Consider the following 24,021-nt stretch of genomic DNA (forward strand, 5'->3'; position numbering starts at 1 on the left):
AAATTCTTCTTGATGTCGAGATGATTGATATTTGGGCATTAAAACAAATTTGGCTTCTTGATGTTGAGATGATCGATATTTGGGCATCAAAAGAAATTTGAAATTTTTTACGTTTTTGATTGTTTAGAACCTCGTATAAACTTATCCCAAACTATATAACTTGTGATTAATAAAATTATCCCAATCTATAATCCTTGTGATTTGTAGAAGAAAATACCAAATGAAGGCTCAAATGAATACATTCCATGAAGCGCAAAACATCGGAGAAATTTGGAATAGAATTGGTAGGGGTGCGCCATGCCCGTGCAGTAGTGCAACGCATGGTAAATGCTCAAGGGACCGACTAGCTAACTAGCGTGGAAGCCCCTCCCCCACTGAAAAATTAATTTAATATCGTGTGGTCCGATGGACCACGTATCAGATATTATACTGATAAGAACTGATACTACACTTAATCTTAGGCAAAAGGCCGAGAAAGGTATGCTTTATGATTTGTGGGACTAAAATCATAAGACAAACACCTCTTTCTCTATGTGAAAACAAATTCAATAACATGAATATTAAGAAGGTACTAAGTACCCAAAAATTTGGCAAATATTTTTCAGGCACCCAGTTTAGTGATGTTTTAGTGGAGTCCTTGAAAATTTCAAAAGAATGTGATCATCTTTTATGTTTAATTCTTTTTTGTCACTTTGAGCAAGGCTGTATGGGTATTTATGTGTAAATTTAGCCCAGGCTCCTAATATTGATGAAGCAAATTCCATAAAATTTATTCATATTTTGGTACCAGATAGAATTTATTCATATTTTGGCACCAGCAATTTCTGTAGAATTTGTTCATAGTTTTTGGGTTTTATGAGCCTACTCAGGTAGCTGAGGCGGGAGTTCATTTTACTTAATCATTTATTATTCAAGAAATTTCATCTATATTTGTCATGAATTCTCTTATTTAAATTTGGGTTGGTTCTAAAACTATGATTGCTTGGGAAGTTGGGTTGGAGCTATTTCTCTACAAATCAACACTTTCGTACCCACCAAATGCTTGCTTTAATGAAAAGCTGACATTTCTTCGTTGCAACTTTTAAAATAAATCAATAAAATTTCCTTCTGATACATGTTAAGGGATTAGACTTGGTTTCTCTCTTTCAAAAATTCGAGGGCCATCGAGTAACGGAAGGATGCAATGCATCATCTGGGAGGGACGTTGTTTGGATGCGTAATGTGTATAAAAACTAAAAGGTAAATGCCTGGCAAGAAGAAGCATGATACTAGCCATTGTTGAATCAGTGCTATAAAACTTAAGCTCCTCGGTATTAGAGAAGCCCAAAAAATTGCTACTCAAGAATCTCGGGATCAAGTATGAAGCAGCTCTAAGCGAAGGAACAGATAAGGCACAATTAAGGAGATGTCCCAAATGCCTAGTCGAAGAAGCTTAGTGATGGAAGTGATGAAATTGCTTATGTGTTGATCAGTGCTAGAGAAGCCAAGACACAAGCAAAAAGAATACTCCATCATTCCTTTTCTAATACTGAATTCCACCACCGAATAGGCAAGAGGACTAAGAAGATCACCGAAATGCTCGATTGGATTTCAACCCAAATGGTAGATTCCCCATCCAAATCAAATAGTTTAAAAAAAGAAAATGCTTTTGAGTCAGAGAGCTTGGTGTTAGCGCAGGACTGGGCCATGTATTCCTGGTTTGTTAGACTGGGAAAAAGAACTGGACATATTAGTTCCTTGGCTACTAGATGAGGGAAGAAGAGATGGGGCCTTTATGCTCTTTGTAAGTGGGGATGAGGTACTGCAAAACCACAATCCTCTCAAAGCCATAAAACATCAAAGGGTAACAGACCATTTTGATGAATTGATATGGATTAGTGTGTCCAAAAGGCTTGCCCTTACTCCATTGTTTCTCCTGATACTAAGATGTCCTGATTCACATATGAAATTTGATGCCCAAAAACTCCTACATTAAAATGGGCACAAAAGGAGATTTGTCGAGTTTTAGATGGGATGAAAGTTGTTTCTCGTATTGGATGATATTCAAGATATTAAGACTGAAAAGAAAAGAAAGATGATATTCAAGTTATTGATAAGCAGCATTTGAAAAAGGAAGCAAGATTCTAATTACAACTTGTAATTCTCATGTCCTTGGAAAGCTTGATGAGGGTGGGTGGAATTTTAAAGATATCCCTCAAAGGGGGAGCTTTTTAGTATGTCACTCTTATGTGCAAGTTATATGGACTTTTTTGAAGTTATATGTACTGTGACGCTCCCAACCGTTCCTTCTAATTGGACTGTTGGGATTGGTCCTTTAGTGGTATAATAAAAATAAGCAATTGCACTTGTCTTTAATGTCAAAAGGTCACAATCACCACTAGCAATAAGATGTGAAACCGGATGTAGGTCACAAAGTTTGAAAAAAGGTTTTTTGAATATCGAGTCTAGTCAATGACACCTCTCTAGCCATTAGATTTCACATCTAATAGTTAAGACTGATTTTCAACCTTGTTATATGAAAAGTAAATTGTCTCATTGTTTTTTGTTAGTAAGTAATTTTGAAAAGGGGCTAATTGCTGGAAGTTCGGTAGCCCACATCTATTCTCTCTAAGATCTTTCAAAATTTTCTCTCCAAAATGCTCCTCTCTCTCTCTCTAAAAGGGTATAGAAATTTGCCCCCTTTTCCTCTCTCTCTAAAAAGAGGAAGAAATCTGGCTCGCTCTTTTCATTTTTTCCACTCTTGGTATTTACCATTTTTATTATTTATGAAAAATTTCCTATTTTTCATCTTTTAGTTCCCTTTGGACTCGTACACTACTCACTACTTAAGGTAAGCCCTCTAGATCTCACCTTGCCCAGGTTACTCGCCTCGGTCAAGAACCGAATCCCATGCCAAAGCCGAGGGAGACAGAGAAAAATAAAAAGAAAATCCATAACCAAAACACTCGGATTCTGGTTCCTGCAGCTTATGCACAGAAACGCTTCTCTCTGATCTTGTCCAAGAAGAGTAACACGACCCACACTGACACAATACACACTAATGAAACCCTGAAGAAGAGGAATCAAGGCTTGATGCCTCCTTGAGAATTGTTTCACAAAAAGAACAAGGATTGGGTTTCTTTGGAAAAGGGGAGCAGAGGAAAAAGAAAGATAGAATTCGGTTGTGCAATTGTTATCACCATTAAGAAAAGAAAACAAAGCATTCTAGTCCTGAAAATTTTTGTAACCTCACCAAACATATTATTTAACAATATTCTCTTTTCTAACTGTTACAACTCATGAATACATGTATTTTTTTATGGAATTTTTAAAATTAAATGGGGTAAGATTTAAAATAGTTCATCTCCTAGGTGAATTCTAATATGAGTGTGGTTTTTATAAGGTTGCAACCTTAAACAATTCAATTAAGGCGCACCTCCAAATTTTATCATAATATGTAATGTTGGTGTAAAAACATATTAGGATTATCTTAAAATCTATTTTCATATCTAATTATAAAACTGTAAACGGCAAAAATGGTTAAAATCAAGTAGATCTATAAACACATGAAAATCTTGAAAATGGACGGTCTGCATAATGTGTTACAAGATGAACTAATTTTTGGACTCAAAATTATTTTTTTTCACATTCATGCATCTCAATGTCGAGATGATCAATTAAAGGGTTTCTAATATTAAAGCAACATTTTTTGATGGATTTTTTAGGCGTATACGTAATTCTACATTTTAATATTGCAACCTTATATAAACTTTTTAGTTCTAATATATTTCCCGTCAAATCCTTGCTACAACTGATGCCATGGTTTTCTAAATCATAGTACCCACTTCAGTTGATTCTATGTGACATCAAGAGAGAGTTTAATCTATATATATATATATATATATATATATATATATATATATATGAATTTGGACTAACATTCTCTCCCCAATGTTACAAGAAAGCTTAGGATTTTTCAAAATAAGTTTATGCCATTATTATTCTTTCTTTAAGTGAGTATGTTTTATATATGTATAATAAAATCATTCATTTTTGGTACAAAGATGTCACAGTCAACTTAAATATGATATTAAGATAGGTGAGTTATACCATTATTCAAAGTCTACAAGAAATAATTTGAACTTCATGACATATTTCACAGCTCATTGCTATGATTGATCGTAACCTCCTCATACCACAAGCAAATGGTCTTGTACTATTTTCTTTTTCCTTTTTTTTTTTTTTTTTTTGTGGGTAATTCAATAGGAAAGACAAGCCCCTACCCGTTTTTTCAAGTACATTAAGATCTAGCGTTTTTGAAATTATTAGTGTAAAAGTATTAACGGTAAAATTGAAAACCACAATGTGGTGATTAAGATGTGGGGTGCCACCACTACGACCAAGCCCCATTCCCTTTACGAGACTCAAGAATCTCCCTATGTTTAAAGGAGGCAGCCCCTGGGCAAGGATATAACTTCATGGAGGGACTCTCGTTTTGTTATAGTTCTATTAATGCTCCCTAATAACTGGAGGACTACTTTGTCCCAAAACTCAAAACAATTGAAAAGCCGTTATGAAATTTCAATGAACTCCCATTAAGATGACAAAAAAATGGTGTGGTCATGACCATATTATGATGACTATGATAAAAATCTCTAGAGTATGGTCGTGACGACATTACTGTGGATATGGTTGAACCAGGTCAATTTGGCCCCGAGACATATATTTCCAAGAGTTCATGACTAGTGATGAAAGTTTGGAGTACTCCTGCCTCCTGAGTGTCCATCCACCGACGGCCCAGATCCTCTTCCACAGCCTCGCAGCGAAATCCAGCCGTCCATAACAATCTCCAATGCAACGTGACCATGAAAGATGTCTTCACCTTAAATCTTCTCCTCAAAGAAGCCATTGCCCATGGCTGTCATCACAAAGCCTTTCAACTCATTAACCAGTTTCAAAGTTCAGGAGGTCGCCCTAATACTTATACCTTTCCACTTTTGGCAAAATCTTTAATTTCCAATTCTGCCCTTCCCTGTGCTCCATCTCTCCATTGTTTAGCTCTCAAACAAGGCTTGAGTTCTGATATATCAGTTGCCACCTCTTTTGTGGCCCTTTATGGCAAATTAGGATTTGTAAAAAGTGCACTAAGGGTGTTTGATGAGAGAGAAGAGAGAGATTTTGTTTTATTCACTGCTATGATCTCTGTTTACGTTGAAAATGGAGCTATTGATGAGGGTTTGAGATTGTTTGGGCGCTTGAATAAAGAGGGGTTGAGGCCTGGTGCAATTACCTTGGTTTCAGCTCTAATGGCGTGTATGAATATGTCTGAAAATCTATGGGGAAAAGGGGTTCATGGGTTCGGTTTAAAGATGGGTTTTGGACATGATTGCTGCTTCGGAGCTTGTCTTGTGAGCTTCTACTGTAAAATTCAGTGTTTTAGAGGTGCCCGTAATGTGTTTGATGGAGTTTATCATAGAGATGTTGCTTTGTGTAATGCAATGATTTCTGGGTTTGCACAGAGAGGGATGGATTTGGAGGCGTTTGGTTGTTTTAGAGAGATGAGAGAGAATAGTTTTAGAGTTAACGCGAACAGTTTCACTGGTTTACTAAAGGTTTGTGCTAATTCTGGTGCTAATTGGTTATCTGAGATGGTGCAATAGGTTCATAGTGTTTGTATTAAAGTTGGTCTTGACCATGAAATCATGGTTGCTACCTCTATTCTTGATGGCTATGGAAAACGTGGCTTATTAGGTTGTTCAAGCCTCATATTTGCTCAAATGCCTGTGAGAAGTATTGTTCATGGACTGCCATGATGGGAGCTTATGTGCATAATGGACATAGCCATCATGCATTAAAGCTATTGCATCAGATGCAAATTGAGGGTGTTAAGCCTGATATGGCAGCTCTAGTCTGTGCATTATCGGCTTGTGGGCATTTGGGAAGCCTAAAGCATGGATCATGCATCCACGGATATATCATAAGGAATTTTTGTGAAATTGGACATGTGGGGATGACGATCATCATCGACATGTATGCCAAGTGTGGCAGCTTGGCTTCTTCTTACGCTTGCTTTGATGGCATGGCATGTAAGAATTTGCATGCATGGAGTTCAATGATTCGAGGTTACGGCATGCATGGCCATGCCATAGAAGCCATGCATCTTTTTGATGAGATGTTAATGAATGGTGTAAAACCTGATGGGGTCATCTTCTTATCGGTCCTATCAGCTTGTAGCCATGGAGGCTTGGTGGAGGAAGGTAAGCATTATTTCCATGTCATGACCCGTGACCATGGCATCGAGCCTAATGAGAAGCACTATGCATGCATGGTTGACCTCTTGAGCAGAGCTGGTAGGCTTGATGAGGCTCATGGTCTTTTGATGACCATGCCCATGCAGAAGAGCATGGCCATGACAAAAAGCATGGGTGCAAGTGCTTAAGGGGCATTGCTTGGTGCATGCCAAACTTATAATGCCTTAGGCTGGGGTGAATCAGTTGCTAAGCATCTCATCAATAATAGGCTAGAAGATGAAGGTGCTCATATCCTGGTATCAAATATTTATGCATCAAGGGGGGTAATGGTGTGAATCCATGAAAGCAAGAATGGTTATGATTGATAGAAATTTCAACGAGGAACCAGGATTCAGTTCAATTGAAGTAAATTGCCATGCATGATCTTCATCCGGATCTGGCCCCGATCCAACCCGTTCTCACCCCTAGTACAACGTTAGGGCATTTACGTAAGGAACTCAAGATGGATGATTGCTAAACATGATGAAACTCAATTCTGGTTCCATGAATAGTTGGGAGATGTATCATTGAAACTTAGATTCCCTTATCTCTTCGTAGTGGTGGATAATAGATATGTCAAGGTCTGTGAAGTGGCTACAGGAACAGGAACCGAGGTCTTTTGGAATACCTATTGCAAATATAATAGGGTTCAGGAAGTCGCAGTTAACTTACATCGTAATTATATAGGTTGAAGAATTTTTTTGTCTCAACGGAATTTGATGATAAGGCTATATGGGAGCAAGAAACAGGTGGATTAAATACATGTTGTTGTTTCTTCTCTTCATAAAATTACTCTTTGTGCCTGGTAAGTAAGGGAAAGGTGTTAACAGTGAACCACTAAAGGAAAGGGGATTAGTTCTCGTCGATCTTTTCTTTTAACTGTAAAAACAATGAGGAAGATGGAGATCATCTATTTCTGAATTGTCCTTTCTCGCAACATATTTGAAGTTAAGCTTTGAATAACATGGTGTTTTCATCAACTTGCCTGAAAGGTATTCTGACTCCATTGATCATTTAAATCTTCCAAATCTAACAAGGAATGGGGAAATCATTTCAAGGCCTTTAGACTGACCATTTTGTGAGAGATTTTGATATAATAGAGCATAAGAAATTTTAATGGCAAGGTGTTAGAGGTAGGTCAGATAAAAAAACAAATATATGGAGACACTGGTGGTGTTTCTTTCAATTCGGATAACGTTATAAAATTGGGTGTATCAAATACGATATAGTATGAAGATGGAATCTATGTCCATGTGGTTCTTTGAAACTCAATTTTGATGGGAGTTCATTTAGAAAATAATAAGAGATCACCTACTGTTCTTTCTTTCGTAGCTCCATGTCGTAATGTAATTGCTAATGAGGTTGAATTGAGCATGGTTTACAACGATTGATTCTATTTGGAAAATTAATGGATGTCGACTCTTTGTTAGGAGAGGGAGCCTCGTTATTTTATGGTTTTGAGAGTGAACAGAAAACTCCTTGAAAACTAATCACTTCGGATGTGAGATTTAGATCTCATGAATAATTGGGGTCGTATCTTTACATGACAAGTGGAGCTTGAAAGCTAAAAGTTGGCCTGAACTTTATTATTAAGTAATGGAAATAAAAACATTTACAAGAGAAGTCTAAAATATGCCACTTAAAATGGAGAAAATTACCTTTACAAAACAAGTTTTATGCAAAATGATTAGCCTATTTCTCATCCCCTTTGCGACATTTTCATATGATTAAAATGAGTGTTTCATTTTGATCGAGCTCTCATTGAAAGCATTAACAACTGGCACGTACAACATGCTCCAGCATGAGCATAGTTATACTTTTAACTCTTTGGAAAAGAACTAGCTTGGATTTTTTTGATATGCTGTTTCGGGATCCTGATTACTTTTCAAAAAAAAAACAATAATAATTGAATTTTGAGTTCTAGATCTTGCCCTTCAGGCAATCCCTATTCAATCTTAAGACAATGTTCTTTTTAAAGTATATAGAGAGCAAAATTGTTTTTTTTTTCCTCTTTTTTTTTTTGTGATATTGGTATGTAAAAGAAAAATATGAAAATTTATGGCAGTGTATAGCCTTTAATATAGAGCAAACTAGCGGATCAGAATTCGTCTATCATACTTCAATTAATTAAAAAAAAACATTGATGACGATTTGCTAAATTTAATAAGTCACATCTCAAAACTTAGGATCCTAGAACATACAATAATTCTATCCCACAAGACCATACCATAATCATAGGATCAAGGGTCCTTCCCAAATAGGACACTGCTCTGCCTTAGAAGTGTCATAAGGCAAGCCAACCCATCACAACAGACACCATGTTCATCAACGAGACTCCGGCAAGGCAACCCATCACAACAGACACCACGTTCGTCAATGAGACTCCTACGATCAACATGTCACAACAGACACCACGTTCGTCAATGAGACTCCTACGATCAACATGAGAGAGGAGTTAGAGAGAGAAAGGTCTTACGATTAACATATAGAGAGGAGTTAGAGAGAGAATATAAGAGGATGTTGATAGTAGGAGTTAGAGAGAGAAGGGTCATAGGATTAACACATAAGAGAGAGGAGAGGACATGAGAGACAAGGGTTCGAGAGAAAAGGGGGGGGAGGGTTTTAGAGAGAGAAAAAGGTGTGAGAGGATGGTTTTTAGAGAGAGGAAAAGGTGTGAGTGGAGGGTTTTTAGAGAGAAAAAAGTGTGAGAGAAGGGTTTTTAGAGAGAGAAAAGAGTCGTACGATTAACATGAACGAGGTCTTAGAGAGAGAGAGAAGAGAAGGAAGGGTTACCAGAGAGAGAGGTCCTACGACTAACAAGAAAGGGCTAGAAAGAGGAGAGAAGCGTGGGTTAGAGAGAGAAAAATAGAAGAGAGTAGAGAGAAAATGAATTAATATTAGAGGGGAGAGAGAGGGAGAGAGAGACCACGGAAAAGTCTCCCAAGTTTAGAGTTTGATTTGATAGGGGTGCGCCATGCCCGTGCAGTAGTGCAACGCATGGGCGACGCCCGAAGGACCGACTAGCAAGCTAGTGCGGTGGCCCCTCCCCCACTGAAAAATTAATTTAATATCGTGTGGTCCTATGGACCACGTATCAGATATTAAACTGATAAGAACAGATACTACACTTGATCTTAGCCAAAAGGCCGAGAAAGGTATGCTTTAGAATGTCTTTGCTGTATGCTTTTATAGCCCCTATGTATCCCGAAACTTCCCCAACCGTCAATGTGGGATTAAAATCATAACAGTCATGCCTCTCTCCATCAATAATAACAACAGTTATACCTCTTTCTCCATGAATAATAACTAGTATTGTAGTGCACAAAAGTTTGCACAATCTCATTCAATAAAATAATATATGAAAATAAAGTCCAATAAAACACATGTATGATATTATCATGCATTAATAAAGTAATTTAATAAAAATCTAAGTGGAATTATAAATAATTAACAATACACAATAATACTAAAATAAATAATTTGTAAAATTTGTGATAAATAATTAATAATAACATGTAAAGCTAATAGATGAAAGTATTATGCATGCTCTTTACCATTGTTGTTAATAAATTCATTATTTAGAAAATGTCAATTTTTAGAAAGTTTAATTGGGAATAATTTCTTATGTGACCTGGTTGAGTCATCAAAGACAAATATAACCTGGTTGAGTCATCAAAGACAAACAAATAGATGCCTTGAGGGGATTTATCTATTAGTAACTTATAATATTTCATAATGTATTAATACACAATAGGTAAGCTATTGAGATGAGAAAAATTACAAAGATTTTCAATACTAAAACAACATCTTTCAACATTATTTGATTGTTCACCTTACTTTATTGTTTAGTGCCTAAGCTTTATACAAGCCACACCCATGAGACAATTACATTAATATAGATCAAGCCTAAATGCTTCCAAAAAAATAAAATAATTGATAATAATTAATAGAACGCACTTTTTTATAATTTAAAAGTCTATAAGAAAATGGATTAATGGGCCATGAATGAAATTAAAAACTATTACAATCCATAAATTAAAAAAACAAAAATTTTGAAACTAATTTTATATTTAAATATATATATATATATATATATATATATATATATATATATATATATATTCAAAATATTGAAAAAGGAAAATTTGTCAAAATATAAACAATACAAAATTTTAATTTGGAAAATAAAAAATTTATCTGTAAATAATTTTGAATCATAAAACTTTACACTTAATTATATAATTTTTTTGGAAAAAACGGAAACAGGCTACGAGCCTTTTTCCTTTTGGGTTAAGAATAACATAGTCTAATTTTTTGAAATATTGAAAAATGTTAAAAAATAATTAGTCTCTTATTATTTTAGATAGCGAAAGTTTTATAAATTTAAAAATAAAATTTTATAAAGCGGATTTGCCATTTTGAAAATTTTGTAATGTTTTGTAAAATATCAAATGCCATGTAACACCTAAATAAATTTTTAAATTTTAAAATTACAAGAAAAATGCTAGTCCTTTAAAATTTGAGTAAACAACAGATTTCTCAAGGCAGCATAGAAGTCATGCAAAAGCCACCTAGGAAAATGCAAATAAAAAGAAAGGAAAAGCAAATCATCGGTAATAATATAAAATAGTAAATAGCAAGTTGACTTTTATTGAAAAATAGAAAAGGTATGAATTACATGTATAACAATTCAACAAATTCATCATAAATTTTGAATACATTTATAAAAAATATGTCATTTATTTAGCTTTCCAAACATGCCTGTTACATGTAAAGGAAAAGTTAAAAAAGGCAAAAAGAAGAAAAACCATTTACTTACTCGACAAAAGTTTTCATGACATTGGGAAAGAAGAAACGGTAAATTAATCATTGACTAAAATAGAAAAAAATAGTTTGAATTGCATGCTTATAAATTTCACCATAAATTTTAATACAAATCTAAAAGAAAATCAATCTACTAGATTTCTAATAATGTAAAGAAAAGGATGGATAAGAATAAAACATACCTTATTTGAATATTGACATTGGATAGAACGAGAGATCACCCAATTACCCAAATAAGTAAGCACCCCACTTATACAATATAATATAGAAGAAAGGAAGAGAAGATAAAACATGATAAAATCAATCTATAATATATACAAATATTGTTGAAAAAGAAAGAAATAACAAATATATATTGAGAATTCCATATGGTCGCTTTAATATAGACCGAAGAGTGAACGACGCAGTTAAACAAGGTTTAGTGCTGCATAACATAATATAAAGTTGTATCTCATAGCACCACTAGAAAATGCAGTTTCAGCATTGGAACGCCTACGATGACAATGAAAATCTATTTGTTGATCTGATTATGAAATTTGAAGTTCAAAAAATAATACAAATCTAATTGTTTATTTTAACATTTGAAAATAGACTGTTAATGTGTTACAAGATGAATCTTTTTCAAAAGTTGTAAAATCTATTCTTTTCCATGAGATTGAAATGTTGAAACCATCATATTGATGCTTTTGTCTGCCAAAACAATTTCCAGTGAGATTGACGCATGGTGAGTGCCACTCTCCCCCGTACCTTCCATCAATTGTTTTTAGCCATGACACTTCCAAACTGATCGGCCATCCTAAAGATCGGTTTGTATAAACTAGTAGCCGATCTGGATTGAAGAATTACACCGATTCTTCAAAACCAATCCATCAAGAAAATAACAACTAGAAAATAATAAATAATAAAATTAAGACAGGTGGGAATTAGGTGATCTGACCCATCCAGACACCCCCATTCCTTGACAAACTTGCACACCCCCATTCCTTGACAAACTTGCCTAGTTCCTTACGGAACGAGCGAGTTTACAAAAACCAAACCACTCATAATTCCAGCATGGATCAGTCCAACTCCAAACCCATTCTCAGTATTAATCGAAGATTCCTAATCCAGACCGCCAGATTTTATAATAATGGTTCTAATTATTCTCAAACTTGATAGTTTCATACTATACTTCCATTGATGTCAGGCAACGGTCCAGATCTGCCCATCACTGTTTAAGCGTAATTTCGAAAATTTGCAGAACATCTAATGTCAAAGAATTGAGATATTGGTGCAATTTTCGTAGTTTCAAAGTGACTTCTGAGACTGAAAGTCCCCCACCACTACTGACCTTTTGAAATGGAAATGGGAAAATCAGAGGGAGACATTTCCCTCGTACTTCGGGCACTTTCTCTCTCTAGGGTCCTCATTCTCTCTCGACAACTTCTTCTCTCTAACCTCGACCTTCTCCACATACGATTTTCTCGCTCGAATGCTCAATTTTGCTCTCCATTGCCGAGCTTAAACCTTAAAAAGATGCCCAATCTGCCAAAATACCATTAACCATGGCTAACTGCTCTGTTCTTGGTGGATGCCCAAGCGATTACATAGCCATTGCCATTTCCATCCTCTGCATGATCCTGTAAACCTTCCTTTTACTCCTCCATTATTGTTTGATTTCTTTACTTCTTTCCCTTTAATTGGAGGATTTCTTTCTTTTTGGAGAATGTGGGGAACTGGTTTCTGATTTACTTGTTGTCAGTGGCTTCAAATTTTTGGGTTACTTCTATAGCTGGTAACAAAACCCATAACTTTTTCATTGATTTTGTTTATGAGTGTGTGATTTTAGGTAGGGGGTTTGAGATGCATATCCTGCTTTAGATGAAGTTTTTTTTGAAGAAAAGCTTTAGATAAAGTTCAACCTGAAATATATGGTGAATTGAAAAACCTATAATTGGGTTTCATACATTGTGATGAATAATCTGTGAGAGAATAACTTCAACCTGAAATATATGGAAAAGTCTCTCTCCCTCTCTCATTCTCTTTCGCTCACTTACTCTTCCACTATGTCTATCTCCTCTCACTATACACAAAGACAAACAATTTAATGTCCACAATTGAATAAACGAAAATGGTTTGATAGGGCTGCAGCCCTATCAAAATAAGTAAAGCTTTACAATTCAAGAATTTAAAAACCTTTACATGGATCATCGTGGCTTGAACATTATGGTTGTAAAAAAAAAATGATTTCAAGCTTTAAAAATAGGGTAGATTGTAACAAATTATCCAGACCGTTCATTTCGCCTTGTAAGTAAGTGTTCATAGGTCCGCAAGATCTGTACCATTTTTTGAGCTTCAAATTTCATTATGGTGTTAGAAATTGATTTTAGAGCCTTCATGGAGATTTCCGTTGCCAAAAGTGATTCCAGATGAGGATTTGAGGTATGGATTTATTTTGTTTTCATAAAGCCTAGACATTATACAAACCTCATCCTTGAATAAATGATAGATATTTCGAAACCCCTGGTCAATAGACACGGAAAAAACAAATTTTATATGTGTGCATTTGTATTTGTGTGCATAGGTAGATGTGATTTATCCTAATTCACATTTATTATTCATTTAGTTATTGTGAGTGAAATTGTGCTTTAAGCAATTATTGGGTCCCGGTGTTGTATGTACCTTTGGTCCAAGTGTTGATTTTCATGGCCTGATCATTAATTCCCTTGATTGAACTTGTTGGTTCAAGACCTTCCATGAGTCTTGTGGGGGGTTGCCTTGCAGTTTCACAGTTTATATATATCATTGGAGGGATTGGGGCTGATTTGTGATGAATGCATTAACTGAAACTTTCCTAGGAGTGTGATCTGGATTTAGTATCTGGATATTATTGGGCGCCATGGGTAACATGTCTTGGCTATTCTATGTTGGAATCAATGTTTTACAACTTGAAGAGTCTGAGTTGGACACAGACTAGTCGCTGGGGCCTGGGTCTGAGCGAAAAACCTTGGGAATTGGTTGAGTTTCACTGGTTTATTTTTTCGTTCTGCCTTTTAAGACTCATCCATATCTGACTTACTGTCTTGGATTGAACCCTTGCCTGGTTCCAGACTTGAGTCTAAGTTTAAAAAATTTGTTGGAATCAATGGCAAGAACTGTAAGTTGACATATCCGGAAGAATGTTGCAAAATGGAAGCCTCATAGATAAACAGTGGGAAGAAATTTACCAAATTGTATACTGAGTATGAAGCATAGCTTACTGACTTCGTCATGCCTTTGAATTCTTGATTGAGCCAATACAACTTAACAGGTCATCAGATTCACGCAATAACCAACCCTGAAAATGGAGCAAAAATTCACAATTTGATTGGGAGACTTAACCAGGGATGACTGAAGTAATTGCTTAATCAACTTTACCAAGTCTTTGATCAATTCAAAATACACAGCAGAGACTTAGAACTTTGAGTCTGTGCATTTAGGGAGGCATTTCTTTTGTTCTATGTCATCACTTTGGGCCAGTTGAGCCATTATATTTGGTCCGGTTTGGGCAGACGTCACTTGGGTATTTCCATCACTCTGATGCTTTTACTAGAGCAGTGGAAGTGTCTATTTGTTCTGCTCCAGTTTAACAGGAGCAAGACCCGATTCTCTGTCTTGCTTACTCATAGTTTTCTTGGGATGTTTTTTATTTACCCTGTCTCCCCATAGTTTTGTTGTGCAAATTTCCGTGCATGAAAGCTGCTGAGCATCTGAATGCTGGTATATGTTGGGCTATGGGGATTGACTGGTGTGTTGTCCCAATGTCTTGAAAAAAAGGGAAAAACCGAAAAAGAAAGAAAAAAGCATTCTCTGCATACTGGTAGCTTTTCTTTTGTGATCATTGTAAGCAACTGGATGTCCTAGGATTTGGGCAATGGTATGTAATTGGTAACATCTGGCAAATGCCTGCTGAGCATCTGAATGCTGGTATATGTTGGGTTATGGGGATTGACTAATGTGTTGTCCCAATGCCTTCCCTAGTTGAGAGTATATATACACACACACACACATATATATGTAATGCATTCTCTGCATGCTGGTAGCTTTTCTTGTGATCATTGTAAGCAACTGGATGTCCTAGGATTTGGGAATGGTATGTAATCGGTAACATCTGGGCCTTTTTTGCAGGCTTTTTGCACGAGCTGCTTTTCCTTATGCAGTTCACAAGCCTCCTAAGTTGATAGGAAGCAACTTCATACTTTTGTTTGTCCAAATCCTTGCCAGCTTCTGTCTTCTATTGTCCTTAGTGGTATGATTAATTGATACTTAACATATCAAACTTTTCTTTTCAAACCCTATGAAAGTGTCGAATTTTTAGACATGTTAGTGAGAGATATCCTAATCCATGCAGATGTCTGTACAATTTTTTAAATTCAAGCGAAAGCATCCATGGCAATCGTGCTATATTTGGGCAGGTATATATACCTTTGTAATCTAGTTTGCTATAAACTATATTTAGCCTCAAGATTGGAAGGAACGTTTTTGCCTTATTTTAATGTATTCGTATGATTTTTATTATTGGATTATGTTTGGATTGAATTATCAGTCTGGGGTGAGGGTCCCTGTGGATTTGGCTTGTTGCTGAGCTGCCGCATTTTACAGGCTTACCACTTATACTATCTGTTTGTAAAGTAAGTGATTCTTTTAGTCATCCGATTGTTAGGAATAAACCCCTCAGAGTATGCCACTTTAAGATGGTGTACTCCGTTATATATTTCTAGCTAATTGGGCAGTTCAAATGAAAACAACTTGAGATGGTTTGGGTATTTATGACAGATAATATTGTTGCTGCATTTTCTCTTTTGATATTATAGGAGGCGTCTACCACCATTGAATTCACGTATCTTACTTCCATTGATCCTCTTGCCATGGATTGCTGCTGCTGCCTGTAAGATTTATTTCAATAACATACTCTTGATGTCCAAGTATATTTATTTTGACTGTGCTGTCTTGTTCATGATGATCTTTATACTTATGTTTATACAATCTCATGCATACTTTATGTTTTTTTGGTATGTCACAGCAGAATCTTTTTCCAATGACATTGTTTATGTCTTTAAAAAGCTAAGTGGTTATCCATCAATTCTTTAAAAAACCTAATAGATTGTCCTTTCAGCTCTTCCCATAATTAATAGTCTTTAGAGTCAGAGATTCTCTATAGATAATTATTCATCTAATCTGAAGTTCTGTCCTATTAATCAATTAAAGCCTTTAAGCCATGGATGATAATTTTGACTTTATGGGTCCAACAAAAGGTTACTGGAGGATATTGGAGCCTCTTAGCCAGGAATGACAATTTTGATTGTGTTCACCATCTCACCAAAGATAAGATGTTGTGTGGTCCGCTAAGTTCTATTCTCAAATTATTTTTTTATTGCCAGAAATACTTCACATTGAAATAATACCGTGTAACATATGCAAAACAAAATTATATATAATATATGATTCATATTGAATAATTTGTAATAATCTATTTCTATGTGGGTTATAATAAGGAAATGTATGCAATTAGACTATTTACTTTTGATACAAGGAGGTCACAATTATTAATAACCATTGGATGTGAAATTAGGTGGTGAAGGATGTGTCATTGATTGAGTACAAAGTCCAAGATGAAATTTCTCGAATGTTGTAACCCACTTCAATCGATTGGATTTCACATTCAATGGTTAAAAATGATTGTGACCTCCTTGTAACAATAATTTATGGTCTCATAGTATATAATCTCTTCTAATAATATGTCTTATTGAATTTGAGTTCTATTAGCCCAAGGCTTAAATACTCTACTCAGGCTTGTGACTCAGCCCCTGCCCATGGCCGAGTAACTCAGGGCTAGTCTCAATGGACTCGCCCAACTAGTGTACAGGCATGAAAAGTCCTTTAAAAGAATTTCTTTTAAAAAAAGCATAATAAAAATAAAAATCCCAAAAATAAAAATTCCAAAAATAGAAAAATAAAAGGAAATAATAGATCTTTGTTTTTTTTTGGGGTGTGTGTGTGTGTGTGGGGAGAGAGAGAGAGAGAGAGAGAGAGAGAGAGAGAGAGAGAGATGGAAACGGGGGGCAGATTTTCACTTCCCTTAAGAGAGAGAGAGAGAGATGAGAAATGAGTCATCATTAACATACTGGGTGAGTACTATGGCGACTCACCTGAGTACTGTAGAACTCGGGCGGCTAGGCACAAGTTCTACAATACTTGGGGCGAGTTTGTACTGTACTCACCTGGATTCAAGAGCCCTGAGTATGTATACAACAACTCACCTCGGCACCATGACAAGGCTGAGTATCACTGCTGAGTTTTTGAGCGCTGATTAGCCCATATTTTTCTCTTAGCCTGTCGTGGTACAGGTTCTAGCTTTCTTTGAGGGAGAGCGACCCTTCAGGATTTTCTATTGGGTTGTGAAGAAATGGGTCTTGTTGGTTCACAGTGAAATTGTTTTTCACGCCAAGGATGGGTCATAGATAGATAAAAGTAATTTCAGGATATTTATTAAAGCTTTTGTCCTTGTCCTGTTTTTGAGATTTTCTTAGTGGAGCACTCATGGCCATGGATTTTTTGCTTCTCTAGCACAAACTTACTTGATTGAGCATCTTCACAGCCACAATCATGTTGGTAATGAATGAATGTCTTTGGAAATATTTATCAACTTCTTGAAGTACACACCAGTCCATTTTGTTTTGCTTGCCTTTGTTGTCATTTCTATATAAACCAAGCAGTATCCATGAGTTATCTGGAATCTTCAATATGTTGCTGACACTATTTTGTTGAATGAGACAAAATGATTCATATCCAAAGTCTTAAATTAGATATGGGGTGGAGTGATACAAAATATAACTGACTCTTTTGATTCCTTGAGCCACTTGCCATCTGCCAGATGTTTAGGTTTTAATTTAAATATATTTTTGCAATAAGTGCAATAAATCTAAGTGTGGTGCTTAGTGTATCAGAAAGGGAGTGTGTACGACAACTTTCCAAATAGTGAATTCCTTTTTATAAGAATGTTCTTTTTTGTCCTCTATGTCCATGTTGCTTATGGTATTCTTCCAACGCTCATTAACTGGATTCTTAGTTAAGCAATCTTCCTACTAACATGCTAAATAGAATTTCAGTTTTTCTTGCGAAAAAGTGGTACATTACATTCTTTCCTTGAACCTCTCTCTATCTTCTATATGTAGAATGGGCAGCCGCTGCTCTTCCTACCTCCAAACTTCCTCTCTCTCTCTCTCTCTCTCTCTCTCTCTCTCTCTCTGTGAAATGGTTGGTGCAACTGTAAAATCTGTAGCGTCGTGATGATGATGATGATGAACGATAGTATAGGAGACTCCATTAATGTCAAAGAATGGGGAAGTGGGCATATGTCTTATCTGTGGAGACATATGGTGAGAAGCCAATGGAGAGGCAGATTCTCTGGCAAAAGAAAAGGTTTTTAAGGCAGAATTGGCGCTAATTTGGTTTAGTGATTAGTGTTTGAAGTTATTATTGTACAGAGGCTCTCTTTTGTTAAGATAAAGAGAAATACGCTTCTGAATCATTTCTGATATACCCATAGATTAAGTGTAGCAGAGATGAGGATGTTGAGATTGATGAGTGGCAAGACAAGAAGGGATAGAATTCGAAATGAATTCATTCAGGAAAAGTTAGGTGTGACACCAATAGGCAATAAGATGAGAGAGAGTAGACTTAGGTGGGCTGGCCACGTGTGGCGCCGACCTAGTACGACACCTATTAGGAGGTGCAGGTTAGTTCAAGTGGAAGGATTTAAAAGGGCAAGGGGTAGGCCCAAAAGAACGTGGTTGCAAGCTGTCTGAAAAGATATGGGGACTTTTGGCTTCACTGAAGGTATGGCCTTTAATAGAGCAGATGGCGGATCATGATTCATGTGGCCGACCCCAATTAATTGGGAAAAGGCTATGATAATGATGATGATGATAAATTATTTCTGATATTAGTGAAATTCAGTTAAAAATAAAAAACAATTCTGATTTATTGCCTGGCTACTTAAGCCAACAATTTATTGACTCTAATGTGTACATATTCATGGAAAGAAATCTTGAGTATCATTTTCCTCTCAATAATAGCTTATACCTGTTTGCTGCATCCAATCCAATGAAATGGCTGACTTTCTCCTGTTACCATCATGCAGTTATTCATCAAAAGAGACCTCTCAATCCACGATGCCATATGCATAGTCGTTGGGTAATACCTATAGGGTTGCTTCATGTGTTATATGTTTCTGCAATGGTGGGCTTTACCTGGGCTGTTCGGCATGTTGAGTTCAGGTTTCATGAATTTAGAGCTCTCTTGCGGGGAATCATTGTATCTTCCACAGCTGTAGGTGAGATTTTCATATTTTTTCTTCTTTCATGCTACCAGAATTCCATTCACAGTCTCATATTTACTAATTCTACATAGAGATCTCTATGCATTTGTCTTATTGTTTTTTATATGTCTCTTTGTCTTACAGAGGGTAGTTTGCCATTTGTGGAGAGGGTAGTGTGTATTTTTTTTTATATGGATTTGGTATAATTTCCTTTAAATTTTCTCTTGTAATACCAAGATTTGTTTCATTCTTTTAAATTTTTTACAGTACCAATATGTGAAAGAATCTGATTAATTTAGGATACTATTTTTTTAATGCTAGATTTGTGTTGTTAGTTGCTGAGTGCAACACTTATTTCCATGTATTTGTGTGTGGGCCACATCTTTGCTCATATTCTTACACCTTAATTGTTTCAACACAGCATTGACCTTAGTTCATCCACTACCAAACTGCAGATCTAGGCACCTGGAGCACCGCTCTTGTGAGGTTTCAGATTTTAAATTCGGGACTACTAGATAGATTTCCTTTTTCTAATGATTCTATCTATGGTTTAATTGATTGAAATTGCTTGCAAAATTTAAATCATGAAGTGACAACTCTTTTGTAGTTCTTTTATTTACATGGGTGTCACATAATGCCTTTCTCTATGTGGCAGGAATTTGGACTGCTGCTTACATTGCTAATGAGCTTCATGAAGGTATTCCATGGCTTCAAATTAGCTCCAGATTCTTAATGCTATTGATGGTATGGTTTCACTTCACCCAGTCTATAAGGTCTCTAATTGGGAATAATCATATTAAGATCTCCATTGGAATATTAATGTACCCATAATTGGACTATTAGCTGGTGAATTTTTTCTGTACCACTGATTTTAAGCTGGATCAAGTTATTATGTAGTTAATGATGAAACTAGATTGACTGGGGCAGAAGTCAAGCTATTGGTTCTGTTAGTCCTAAGTAAACCAAGCATGTTGAGCCTAAGTACGTTGTTTATACTCATTTCTGAAAATAAAGGATTTGGGCTCTAGGCTGAAGGGTTATGGTGTTGACAATTGCAAAACTATGTCCTACGTTCTAGTCCCACTACTGACCTACCTATAAAGTGAATATTCAAAGCTCAGAAACTGAAAATGATGATACTATTTTCAACGTTAAGGGATTGTAATACTATGGGATCATTTATCTTCGTTCTAAGGTCACAATTACTCTTAGTCATTAGATGTCAAATTGCATGGCTTGGGGTGAGTCACAAAGTTTGAGAAGCTTTGTTTTTTCCCTCTTAACTTTGAGTCTAGTCAATGACACTCTTACAACCACCGAATTTGACATCTGAGGGACAGGACTGGTTGTAACCTCCCTGGATACTTTTCCCAGTTTCAATCCACTGCTTTTGCAAATACAATACTGAATATTTTCTGTAGTTCTCTTTTAATACTATGCCGTGTGAAGACATGTTGTCTATTACATTCTTGAGTGCAACATGTAAGATGCATGTGCGAGGCCATGTTTATTTTATCTTTTTATGATTAAACTATATTTTCTTTCTATAACATTTTTTTCTATTTTTTTATTGTTCATTTGTTATTGGACTGAGTGAGTTTGGTTTGAGTCTGATTTTCCAATGTCTCGGAATTTGGAGACTTTTATGTGGTGTGTGTTGTAAATTCAAATCCTGTTTCTAGTTCTGTTACTTCCTAAAATTTACATATATGGTTGTTACTGTTGCTTTTATCTATATAGGCAAGCATTATGGTTCTTGCTTTCTTCTCTTTGTCAATATCTCAACCTCTTCTATCCCAAATGAGCTTGAGAAAAAAGGAGCCACAAGACTTTGGGATCATGGGTAGGGCTTTGGGAATACCAGCTAGTGGACTACTCTTACCAACAGGAACAACAATGGACATAGATTTGAAAGAACCCATTGATAGACTTCTCATGAATAAAAGATTCCGGAACTCTTTTATGGCATTTGCTGACAGGTTGGTCTGATACCTCAATTATTTAATTCACTAGCATTATATATCAATCCATTTATTTGCTTTGAACGTGGCTATGGTGAATCTTATACTTCTCCATTTTTCTGTATTACTACAGTGAATTGATTCAACTCATGGTACTATCATTTGGATTGTGAAATTTATGTATGATTGATTAATATGACAGTTGTATGGCTGGGGAAAGCATTCATTTCTATGACGAGGTGCATGAACTTGGTAAGATACCTGTTGGGGATACTATCACAAGGATCTACATGGCACGGCATATTATTGAACACTACATAGTTAATGGTAAGTTAAAATGGATTTAGGTTATTTTCCTTAATCCCTTTTCCTTAGTACTTTCTTCTTTATGATCACAGTAATTTGTATTTTTCAAACATGATAAATGATTTCCTTCAAAAATAAGATTGATGATCACTTAAATGCCATGCTGTTATTGGGTATCGTAATTGTAATCAATTGATCACAAGAACTAGTTAATCTTTGAAAGTGTCATGTTTAATGGAAGGGGAAGCAACAAAGTCTCTCTCTCTCTCTCTCTCTCTCTCTCTCTCTCACACACACACACATTGGCCATGGCGTGGATGTTGCTATTACATATGGATCCTCTGGCTCTCTCATGGAAACTCGGGACACATACACACACTGTTCTCAGTTTGTGTTGACTGTAAAAATAAAAAACGTTCTAAAACTAGGACTTTGAACTTGCATTTGAATTGTTTCTTGTTGCCCTCAGTTTTGGATTTTTACTAAATTTAAACATCCAGATACCTGTTTCGCACTTCAGATCATTGTTTTGTGTAGGTTCCGCTATGGAGGTTAACATATCTCACAAGACCCGTCAGGAAATCCTGGGTACAACCGATCTAGCTCATCCCGATCTCTTTAACCATGCTATCAGCGAGTTGATGCAGCTTATAAAAATGGTACTCTATCTTGGCTCATTTATTTAGTCTTAAAAGGATAGTAGCAAAATGAAACAATGATAAGTGAAATTTGATATCCTATGTAGGATTTTTGCTCTTAACATTTCGTTTTCTTCTTGAAGAACTTAGAGAGAGATTATTGGTCATCAACATTCTTCTTCAAGTTCAAAGAGGAGACCAAAAGCCAAGCAGAAAGGAATGATCTTATGGAATGTTCGATTGGGTGGGATTACTCTCCAAGGCTAAGTGCAGTTCATGGTGCAGATGACCCCTTTCATCATGATCCGCTCAACAAGAGCTCATCGGATAGAGGTGATTTTTCATTTCAGAGTGAATCGGCAGGAAGCACGCAGGACTTCCCTGCTATATCTTTAGTTGGTTTTGATGGCTTGTCAAGATGATCCTAAATATGTGCCATATCAGGTCATGAATTAATCTGCTCCATAGAACAGCCAATGTCAACATAGTCGATTAAAAAAGAAAATGACCCTTTGAAGGGAGCTGGGGGGTAATATAGTTCTTGTTTTGCTCTTTTTTTGGTTCTCACTAATTACTCTTATAGATGCCATTTTCAGTTGCCTCTCTCTCTCTCTCTCTCTCTCTCTCTCTCAACCACATATATTTCATCGTGACATCAGAAAGAAAAATAAACAAAGCGGTATACTTGTTGAGTGGGTTTTTTATCCTAGTGTTAATTGAAGCTCGAGACTAAAATGTTTCCCTGTGGAATGTGATGGAATTTGATTTCTGTATTTTTTGCTTTTTTTGAAAAATTTATCCCCCTTCTGATAGACATGATCAAACTATATATAAAAGTTAGATTCAACATTTCTAAAAAGAAATAGATGAATTATGTGTCATCCTTCTTCCATTTGTTTAATTTTTTTTGAAGTTATGAGGGTTTTGAATTGTTTATTCATGTCCAATCTTTGTACGAGTTGCCAACTGGAAGTCTAGTTTGGGCTCCTTGAAATAAAAGATTAAATTAGTGTTTTTTTTTTTTTTTTTTTTTAAGGCCAAGTGTCTACCATGAAAAAGTGGAGAAAAATGCAATGTTCTGCAGGGCTCAATGAGAGAGAGAGAGATTGCAGTAACATGCAAAAATTGTGAAACTGTTACACTGCTGCTAAAGCTCGGGAAGTCTAAAAAGGTAAATGGAGCATTGAGGCTTAGTCACAGATGTAAAAGGACGATGGTACCTTATTGAAAATATTGATTGTTTGCTTGATTGGGGCAAAAAAATTCATAGTTTTCAACCCAAACCACAGCAAAAGGAACACATAAATTTTCAGAACTTGCAGCACTCTGCACAGCTGATGTTGGAAGCGAGTTCCTTTGCTTGTCATCTACAGTGAGAAAGCGCTCTCTCAACTATACTTATAACGAGAACTCTGAGGAGGAATTTGCAACTTGCAACTTGAGTGAATAGTAAAAAAATTCTTTCATGTGGTTAGGTGTGAATGTTTTTACATCAATTAGCTGTCAATTGGTATGAAAAATTGCATTGAGACTAATTGATGTGAAAATATTCTCATATCTAACCACATGATGGAATTTTTTTGCGTGAAATTTTTTTCAAAAAATATTTCATCCAAAACAAATTATGCAAATGGGATCTTTGAATTACTTAGCCAAGTGAAATATTATAAGGGTGCGGTTTGTAT

General features: G+C 35.8%; 2 protein-coding genes, 1 long non-coding RNA gene and 2 other non-coding genes across 14 annotated transcripts; 2 read left to right on the forward strand and 3 right to left on the reverse strand.

Moving 5' to 3' along the window:
• Window positions 1-285: 285 nt before the first annotated feature.
• LOC148781825 (U2 spliceosomal RNA) lies at window positions 286-482 on the reverse strand. The gene has a single exon (XR_016058674.1). It is a non-coding gene; the product is annotated as a U2 spliceosomal RNA (small nuclear RNA).
• A 4,362-nt stretch (window positions 483-4,844) lies between these two features.
• Window positions 4,845-6,418, forward strand: LOC18441987 (pentatricopeptide repeat-containing protein At5g27110). The gene is made up of 2 exons (XM_006852211.2): window positions 4,845-5,617; window positions 5,731-6,418. The coding sequence occupies exons 1-2, from the start codon at window positions 4,845-4,847 to the stop codon at window positions 6,416-6,418; spliced, it is 1,461 nt and encodes a 486-aa protein (XP_006852273.2).
• Window positions 6,419-8,318: 1,900 nt separating this feature from the next.
• Window positions 8,319-9,428, reverse strand: LOC110007907 (uncharacterized). Its single transcript, XR_002282235.2, has 2 exons — window positions 9,196-9,428; window positions 8,319-8,701 (listed from the first exon to the last, which is right to left on the reverse strand). It is a non-coding gene; the product is annotated as an uncharacterized LOC110007907 (long non-coding RNA).
• LOC148781826 (U2 spliceosomal RNA) lies at window positions 9,232-9,428 on the reverse strand. The gene has a single exon (XR_016058670.1). It is a non-coding gene; the product is annotated as a U2 spliceosomal RNA (small nuclear RNA).
• A 2,683-nt stretch (window positions 9,429-12,111) lies between these two features.
• RGS1 (REGULATOR OF G-PROTEIN SIGNALING 1) lies at window positions 12,112-23,105 on the forward strand. Of its 10 annotated transcripts, none has more exons than XR_016056893.1 (12): window positions 12,112-12,714; window positions 15,240-15,360; window positions 15,463-15,526; window positions 15,658-15,742; window positions 15,926-15,999; window positions 19,255-19,446; window positions 19,853-19,917; window positions 20,087-20,175; window positions 21,172-21,410; window positions 21,595-21,719; window positions 22,236-22,357; window positions 22,480-23,105. XR_016056893.1 is itself a non-coding variant. In XM_020672008.2 (12 exons), the coding sequence occupies exons 1-12, from the start codon at window positions 12,638-12,640 to the stop codon at window positions 22,756-22,758; spliced, it is 1,485 nt and encodes a 494-aa protein (XP_020527667.1). In that variant the 5' UTR covers window positions 12,112-12,637; the 3' UTR covers window positions 22,759-22,888. The 10 variants fall into 10 exon arrangements, 6 of the variants coding, with proteins under 6 accessions (XP_020527667.1, XP_006852272.1, XP_088724898.1 ...); XR_016056894.1 differs by having other exon boundaries at window positions 19,853-19,912; XR_016056895.1 differs by having other exon boundaries at window positions 19,853-19,912; window positions 20,087-20,128.
• Window positions 23,106-24,021: the final 916 nt, after the last annotated feature.

The sequence above is a fragment of the Amborella trichopoda genome, chromosome 6, assembly GCF_054954075.1.
Source record: "Amborella trichopoda isolate Santa Cruz 75 chromosome 6, AtrichopodaSantaCruz75HAP2 v2.0, whole genome shotgun sequence".
Classification (NCBI taxonomy): domain Eukaryota; kingdom Viridiplantae; phylum Streptophyta; class Magnoliopsida; order Amborellales; family Amborellaceae; genus Amborella; species Amborella trichopoda.